Below are 9,306 nucleotides of genomic sequence, written 5' to 3' on the forward strand. Positions count from 1 at the left end.
GGGTTTTTTTTTTATTTGGCGATTAAGTGAATAATTTCACTAAGTATTGGCGGACAAAAGTCACTTTTGTTTCCCGCTACATAATTTTCCTATCATAGCGTTAATAAGATGCTATTAAAAAGTAAGCGAAAAAAAATCTCATCTTTCATAGCAGTGACGGAAAATGAGCTATATCCGTCTGCTATCAATGTACATATTTGTTGTAGTGAGAATTATATTGTTAATGATACTATTAAATTTTGACAACTAAGCTAATTATGCATAGAGAGAACGACTTAACTGATTAGAATTAAGTTTACTGTTATTATATAGTAGTGAGGAAGAGAAGAACATAAAAAAAAACATACTGGAAACTGGAAGTTAAATGGTGGAGAAATATAAGAATTTGTAACTTGGCGAGTTCGTTCCCGGGACAAGCATGAACTCCACTTCCGAAGGGCATGAACGTATTCGGCTTCGGATTTACCTTCAATTATAAATTTTCCACCAATTATAACACGTTAGATTATCTATATCATTATCAAAAGTAAACCTATCTTAGTGTTGTATGTAATTTTCTTAAATATTAGTAATATTTACCTCGAATCTAGATGGATCGAAAACCTCAGGGTTTGAAAAATATTTCGGATTGTGATGAATATTCCGAAATAGTGGCATCACTTTCCATCCCTTGGGTATCAAATATCCTGTATACATGCATGTTACAAAAAAAAATATTAGTGATTTATATGCATTTGGACCACCACGTTTTTTATCAAAATAAAAAAGCTTTATATAGATAGAATGTTCTAGTAGTGTGCTGGTGACATGATTTTAATTATAGTACCCTTATATTCAACATCAACCACTGCTTCTCTGAATGTGAAGGATATGATGCTTGCCATCCTCAAGCTCTCAACTACAACCTATTTCATTTAACATTAAAACATGAGCTCTATATTAATATATATGGTGGTTCAATATACAAAACCTAAATATTAATAATATGATTTATCAATTACCTTATATGTTAGTGGCATATTCCTCGTTTGTCCCCATGTTAAAGGTTTCTTCCCTCTACTGTTTTCTTCATATATAGCACTTTGCTCAGCCTGCAATCATCATGAACATGCATAGATTAATTTAAGTATATATGTATACAAAAGAGAGGAAAATATCATATGCATGTGATATATCAAACCTTAACATCTTGTAGAAGGTTCTGATCATCATGTAAGTACTTAAGAATCCAAGTTAAGCAACTAGCTGTCGTGTCTTGTGCGGCGAAAAGGACTCCGATGATGTTATCTGCAATCTGTTCTTGGGTTAGCACACGACCTTTTTCATCCTTGAAGTTGAGTAGATGACCGAGCAAGTCCGTTTGCAAGACCCTTTTCTCTCTTCTTTCGCATATAATCTCGCTTACTATTGTCTCTAGCCGCTTTCTCGCCTATTTATAAAAGTTTTAGTCAGGTTATTGGAGTTCATTACTTTTAATATCTCGAGATAGATAAGTTCATTTCATTTCTTTCGAGAGATGAGATTACCATGAGAGCTTTGTGATAAGATGTTCCGGGGAGACTCATGGGGAAAGAGTTGTAGCCTTTCTCCACAATATTGTAGTTATGTTTCAAGATCTCTTTGTAAGAACACTCCAAATGCCCAAATATGGCTAGAATACCCACATCAAAGGCAAACTGCAAGAGACAAGGTTATGTTGTGTATTAGGATATCTCATAAAGAAAGTGAATCAGGGAATTGCATTTTGTGAGTTTGGTTGCTGTATAACGTATGAACATATAAATACCTTCTTCATCTCTTGGTAGGTGGAGACAATACCCATATTGGACCAAGATTGTAAGGAAGAAAGGGCAATGTGCTCGATATCAGGGATGAGTTTACGGATGGGTTCAGGGTATAAAGAGGATTGAACAAGTTTCCTTATATGGGAATGATAATCTCCTTGGTGGAAGAAGAGCGCAGAGGGTCCTATAAGCTTCTCTTTGCTTCTTGGATAAGTTGGTCTGAACATATGGGCATGAGTCACAAGGACAAACCTTGCGGCCTCAGGGCTAGCCAACATCACACAAGGATAGCCGAGGATTCGGGTTTTGAATATCTCTCCATATCTATACATCAAAAGATAAAACATAAATCTAAGAGCATATATAAACAAAAAAGTAACTTGAGAGACAAGCTTTCGAAGTTACCTCTTTTGCTTGAAAGTGAAGAAAACACTGGGGTCTTGTGAATAGAGTTGTAGAGTCTCTCCTAAGTATGGCCATCCCATGGAACCAGGAGGAAGCTTACATCTACTGTTCTTATTCTTCTTTAAAAAAATCACTCTTACCAAAAGCAAGCATGCCAAGATGAAGCTTGGTATAACAAAGACCTTAAGTTCAACCATATTCAATTTAATTTGTAAATGTTCCGTTGATGATTGAATGTTTTGAAGGATGAAAAAAATTTGAAATCTGAAAGAGGAGGAGGAAGTAGAAGAAGTAATATGGAACAAAACACACACACAACTACATAAGAGAGAGGTGGGGTATATATACAGACAGAAAATTGTGGAGTAATTAAATAAAGACAATTTTTTTGGATTACATATATTTTATATATTATTTATTTTTGTTTTGTTTTATTTCATCCAAACGTAAAAAAGATGACGATTGCTATCTATTCACAGTTTTGGCTTCTCAGGCGAAAAAGCTGAATAAATCTAAATTTAGATCTTGTCTATTCTTATTTATTGTAGAAGAATATAGACAACTTTATTATTTCAATTTATTTTGGTTTTTACAAGAATAATTAATTAATAGGGTGCTAGAAATCGCGATTTTAGTTTATTACTGTTGTATACTGCCTTTGCTTTCAAGGTAATGAGCAGTGTAATTTAGCTATAACTAAAACGTTCAAGTTCTGTAGTATTATTAATGCAAATATATTTTAAATATAAAAGCATTCTCTATATTATATAGAGAAAAATATTCATGAGTTAGTAGAATATATAAGTGCTGTTAAAAATTACGAATAAATGTGGTAAGTTCTTAAATATTTTTGTTTTGTTTTTGTTTTTGCTTTTTTGGTGTTACTTCATTTTGAAAGAAAAATAAAAATGAACAATTATAGACTACTAGTTAAATACGGTCAATATATCACACCATAATTCTAAATCTGACAGTATACAATTCAAAATTTAAACAAAAAAAATGATAGAATATCTTGCCCCCCAAAAAAAAAAACGAAAATTAGGAAAAAGACATGTTTTGGGTTTCGCATGAATTTGTTCTGCATCAGTGCTAATTTCCAACGAAAAAAAAGTCAGAAGGTGGTAAATTTGAGATCCAGAAAAATCGAGTCGGATCTATAAGTCCTTCACTCCTTTCAATAGCTAAAACATAAGTCTCTCTATCTCGGTTAACCCAAGAAAAATATCTCTCTCTAGTCTCTATATCTCACTTACTACATACAATAGACGATAAATCTTATAGTAGTAGTATTTAAATGTTACTACCTTTTTGATATAAAAAAATGTTACTGTATTACCTTTTCACCTCTTCTTCCTACTTCTAACATATTGTTCATTAATTATCCATTATATGCTATCTCTATCTTGTTGCTTTGTAATTTTCACGTCATGCACGTATCAGTAAAATATGAAACAAATCTAGGTGAGCCTAAAGAAGGTCGAATGTGGATATCTTGGTGCATTCGCCGAACTGAAGTGCTTTGTCATAGATATAGTGGAATGGTCCAGTGTTTAATGTTCATCTATGGTTATCTCTATATACATGGATTTAGTCATTAATGCTGCATGAGAATATTCAAATCATTTGCAAGATAGTTGGGAATTTTGTGACCCTTGTCTAATAGAAATTGTATGATTGGGTGAAAGATTGGTGATTTGGACGACTTAGTACATTGTGAATCAGATATTTTGGAAGATTCACGACCGAGTCCATCTGATATAAGGTGAACTCTTTTAAGGTGGCAATTGTAGACTTTTTTTAATTATTAATGTTAAAAATTGTATATATCAATTAAATGGCTTCATAATTTGTTACTAGTTATCTGGTAGTCCATTTCCATTGGGTAATGTAATAAGGCTATGCATAGCATGTTTTTGAATTTTGAGTGTGTTTAAATATGTTGAGGTCAACCTGGAATATCGCATATATACGTTCATGATTAATTAGCTAGTAGTGGGGACACAATATTATTGGACCATTTCACTCCAAGAATAAATGGATGGCACTGGCTTATTATACCCAATGAACGTTTTGCATACAATTTGATCAACGGCATGTCGGCATTATATATCAAAATGGTAACTGGTTTGATGAATTCAAAAGAAATACGCGTCTTCTATAGCTTCTATAGCGAGGATATTGGAAAAATGACATTAAATTTTACTTTTAATTACTTAACAAAAAAAAATGATTTCTTGAATTGATGCGTTTAACGTTTCTAGTTTCTTCTACATAATATCTATAACATTTACAGGATTCTTATATTTAGTAGAATACAAATTGAATAATGGATGTCATCATGTCAAGTTAGCCATCAATATACTTTTGAAGTTTACAAATCGAGATCTAAGAAAAGAACAGGCCATTGCTCGTGCCAAAGTATTTCCTTCCAAGGCATAATCCAATTCGAGAAGGGTTTTGCCATTTTGAGTAACATAACCTAAGATCGATGTTGCCCAAATTGCGTATCATATATGCTTTAGAGATTGATCTAGTAGTTTCTTCTTTGTTCGAGTTTTAAATATTTTAAACGGACGAATCTTCATTTAAATCATCTTAGTCAATATGAGTTACATTAGTCATGTCGAATTTGAACTTAATACTTGTGACACATCAAAAACCAACAAATTACAAATCAATGTCAAAAATCAAATTTTTGCATCCTGTTAATTATACCAATTTTTTTTTTTTTGAACAGAAATTATACCAATGACTAATATTGCAATATATGTATCTTTAATTATGCCCAAGAAATAGTAATCTGAATGTAATTCTTAGGTCTTCCGACTTCCGAAAGGTTTGGAACTTTTAGTATGAAAAAATAGTTATGATATTTATAAGACTAGTAGATATATTCTTTTAGATGAATAAATGTATGATCATGATCAAATGAGAGGTGACGCATTTGTCCGAATCATATAAAGTTTTAAATACGAAAATATTACGAGGGTGAATGAAATGGACTTATGAGGACAAAGTCGGTGGCGGTGCCTTACACTTACCTATTGTCTCCGTCTGATATGAACCTATAGGCTAACGTTTATCACAAGTTAACAAAAAATAAAATTTCATAATATATTGTTTCATGTACATTTCGTAAATTGCTCAACGTAACAGGTTGTATTAATTGATGTATCCTTACAAGAATAATAGTATGAGGAGATCAACTGATTTTTTTTTAGATGAATTATTTAAAAGTCAAAATATATTCAATTCATATTTTTCAAAATAGTTTTACCGATATGATGCTTAAACATCGTTTATATGATAAGAGTGTTTCCAATATGAAATTGCTCTTTGATTGGTAACATGGCAACAATCCCCCAATCGGATCATTCAAGATTATAAAAAATTCACTTTTGTCTACTCATTTTTTGACTTACGTATGTTATATAGACTATTGCCATGCATAATTTTAAAAAAGTTGTATCATACTTATACACTTTGGAAATCTTGGATGATAAGATTTTTTTTTTGTAATTTTGGAAATTAAAAAAAAAATGAAACTATGGCAGCCAGAAAAATAAAATAGTGGTGAAGGGTAGTTGCCGTCAATTGGGTGATCTAAAAAAAGAAAGAGAAAATCAACGAAAAAGGAAATAATATTTTTTGTGTTTGTGGGAGGGGAGAGGAGAGGAGCAATCCAGTGGAGTCGGTGCATTTGTGTTCACGTGATGACGTGACAGAAAGTGGGACTCACTCATCCCCTTCGTTACAATACAGCTCAGTTGTGACTTGTGACTTTGGTCATTTTACCATAAGCTGGCGGGAACCTCAGTCCGTCGTTTCCGGTGAACTAATGGGTCCGACCAGCTCCTACAACCGTACGGAGCATAACAAACACGTGGAAGCTGGTCGAGGTGCGTGAGACACACTCTCGGGATGACATCAGGTGATTCGTCGTTAGCCAAAAATATAAAACTAAATAAAGAGTGTTACTGTTTTAGGGATCATCTAATTCTCAAGGGTCGTGTGTAATGGAATGGACACAACAACAAAACAAAGGACAAAGTGGAAGACATTTTAACTTGTTGTTATTTTTTAGTTGGTCGGATCTGGAGTCTTCCATAACGCAACGGCAACCATTTTTTTTTTCTTTTCTAAATACAATATGTGTAGGTTATATCTTCTATATATAGACGACTATATAGTAGACAATATCATATGTGCTAGACGAAATATGATTAACAAATAACAATGCAATATGTAAATGTTATTAATATGATATTTTCTTTATTATTTCAAGTTATTGAGTAATGTCATCTATATAATTTAAACCGTTTATGTTATCCGGTCGAAGGAGGTTATCGGCTTCGACCCCAAACTCATTTGGTATTAATATGTATATGAGATTTTGAGTTGGATGTGCATTAGATGTATCGACCCAAAACTCTTTGGCTATAGATGTGCTCTAGATTTAGTAAGCTCGATAACCTTTCAAAATCTGCGTGGAATAAAAAAAGTGGTTTAAGACTCATTTCTATAATCTTTTACAGTTATGCACTCTTTAATTCTTAATAAGTTTGTACATGAAAACTTTCAAAAAAATCGTACTAATTCAACATTCTTCATAATCGGGTTGAAGCGGTACCAAAAATCTATACTACAAGATAATATTTGAGAGNAAAATGTTACTGTATTACCTTTTCACCTCTTCTTCCTACTTCTAACATATTGTTCATTAATTATCCATTATATGCTATCTCTATCTTGTTGCTTTGTAATTTTCACGTCATGCACGTATCAGTAAAATATGAAACAAATCTAGGTGAGCCTAAAGAAGGTCGAATGTGGATATCTTGGTGCATTCGCCGAACTGAAGTGCTTTGTCATAGATATAGTGGAATGGTCCAGTGTTTAATGTTCATCTATGGTTATCTCTATATACATGGATTTAGTCATTAATGCTGCATGAGAATATTCAAATCATTTGCAAGATAGTTGGGAATTTTGTGACCCTTGTCTAATAGAAATTGTATGATTGGGTGAAAGATTGGTGATTTGGACGACTTAGTACATTGTGAATCAGATATTTTGGAAGATTCACGACCGAGTCCATCTGATATAAGGTGAACTCTTTTAAGGTGGCAATTGTAGACTTTTTTTAATTATTAATGTTAAAAATTGTATATATCAATTAAATGGCTTCATAATTTGTTACTAGTTATCTGGTAGTCCATTTCCATTGGGTAATGTAATAAGGCTATGCATAGCATGTTTTTGAATTTTGAGTGTGTTTAAATATGTTGAGGTCAACCTGGAATATCGCATATATACGTTCATGATTAATTAGCTAGTAGTGGGGACACAATATTATTGGACCATTTCACTCCAAGAATAAATGGATGGCACTGGCTTATTATACCCAATGAACGTTTTGCATACAATTTGATCAACGGCATGTCGGCATTATATATCAAAATGGTAACTGGTTTGATGAATTCAAAAGAAATACGCGTCTTCTATAGCTTCTATAGCGAGGATATTGGAAAAATGACATTAAATTTTACTTTTAATTACTTAACAAAAAAAAATGATTTCTTGAATTGATGCGTTTAACGTTTCTAGTTTCTTCTACATAATATCTATAACATTTACAGGATTCTTATATTTAGTAGAATACAAATTGAATAATGGATGTCATCATGTCAAGTTAGCCATCAATATACTTTTGAAGTTTACAAATCGAGATCTAAGAAAAGAACAGGCCATTGCTCGTGCCAAAGTATTTCCTTCCAAGGCATAATCCAATTCGAGAAGGGTTTTGCCATTTTGAGTAACATAACCTAAGATCGATGTTGCCCAAATTGCGTATCATATATGCTTTAGAGATTGATCTAGTAGTTTCTTCTTTGTTCGAGTTTTAAATATTTTAAACGGACGAATCTTCATTTAAATCATCTTAGTCAATATGAGTTACATTAGTCATGTCGAATTTGAACTTAATACTTGTGACACATCAAAAACCAACAAATTACAAATCAATGTCAAAAATCAAATTTTTGCATCCTGTTAATTATACCAATTTTTTTTTTTTTGAACAGAAATTATACCAATGACTAATATTGCAATATATGTATCTTTAATTATGCCCAAGAAATAGTAATCTGAATGTAATTCTTAGGTCTTCCGACTTCCGAAAGGTTTGGAACTTTTAGTATGAAAAAATAGTTATGATATTTATAAGACTAGTAGATATATTCTTTTAGATGAATAAATGTATGATCATGATCAAATGAGAGGTGACGCATTTGTCCGAATCATATAAAGTTTTAAATACGAAAATATTACGAGGGTGAATGAAATGGACTTATGAGGACAAAGTCGGTGGCGGTGCCTTACACTTACCTATTGTCTCCGTCTGATATGAACCTATAGGCTAACGTTTATCACAAGTTAACAAAAAATAAAATTTCATAATATATTGTTTCATGTACATTTCGTAAATTGCTCAACGTAACAGGTTGTATTAATTGATGTATCCTTACAAGAATAATAGTATGAGGAGATCAACTGATTTTTTTTTAGATGAATTATTTAAAAGTCAAAATATATTCAATTCATATTTTTCAAAATAGTTTTACCGATATGATGCTTAAACATCGTTTATATGATAAGAGTGTTTCCAATATGAAATTGCTCTTTGATTGGTAACATGGCAACAATCCCCCAATCGGATCATTCAAGATTATAAAAAATTCACTTTTGTCTACTCATTTTTTGACTTACGTATGTTATATAGACTATTGCCATGCATAATTTTAAAAAAGTTGTATCATACTTATACACTTTGGAAATCTTGGATGATAAGATTTTTTTTTTGTAATTTTGGAAATTAAAAAAAAAATGAAACTATGGCAGCCAGAAAAATAAAATAGTGGTGAAGGGTAGTTGCCGTCAATTGGGTGATCTAAAAAAAGAAAGAGAAAATCAACGAAAAAGGAAATAATATTTTTTGTGTTTGTGGGAGGGGAGAGGAGAGGAGCAATCCAGTGGAGTCGGTGCATTTGTGTTCACGTGATGACGTGACAGAAAGTGGGACTCACTCATCCCCTTCGTTACAATACAGCTCAGT

At 32.2% G+C, this 9,306-nt stretch overlaps 1 protein-coding gene across 1 annotated transcript in view; it reads right to left on the minus strand.

Moving 5' to 3' along the window:
- The window catches only part of LOC104784217 (abscisic acid 8'-hydroxylase 4-like), a 7,650-nt gene extending 5,159 nt beyond the window's left edge, over positions 1–2,491 (minus strand). The window contains exons 1-8 of the mRNA XM_010509276.2: positions 2,190–2,491; positions 1,787–2,108; positions 1,527–1,676; positions 1,181–1,429; positions 1,002–1,091; positions 827–905; positions 580–686; positions 348–466 (exon numbers count right to left, since the gene is read on the minus strand). Of these exons, the coding sequence (XP_010507578.1) occupies positions 348–466; positions 580–686; positions 827–905; positions 1,002–1,091; positions 1,181–1,429; positions 1,527–1,676; positions 1,787–2,108; positions 2,190–2,386 (1,313 nt within the window). The 5' untranslated portion in view covers positions 2,387–2,491. The remainder of the gene's footprint in view (positions 1–347; positions 467–579; positions 687–826; positions 906–1,001; positions 1,092–1,180; positions 1,430–1,526; positions 1,677–1,786; positions 2,109–2,189) is intronic.

Source organism: Camelina sativa, chromosome 1 (assembly GCF_000633955.1).
Source record: "Camelina sativa cultivar DH55 chromosome 1, Cs, whole genome shotgun sequence".
Taxonomy (NCBI): Eukaryota; Viridiplantae; Streptophyta; class Magnoliopsida; order Brassicales; family Brassicaceae; genus Camelina; species Camelina sativa.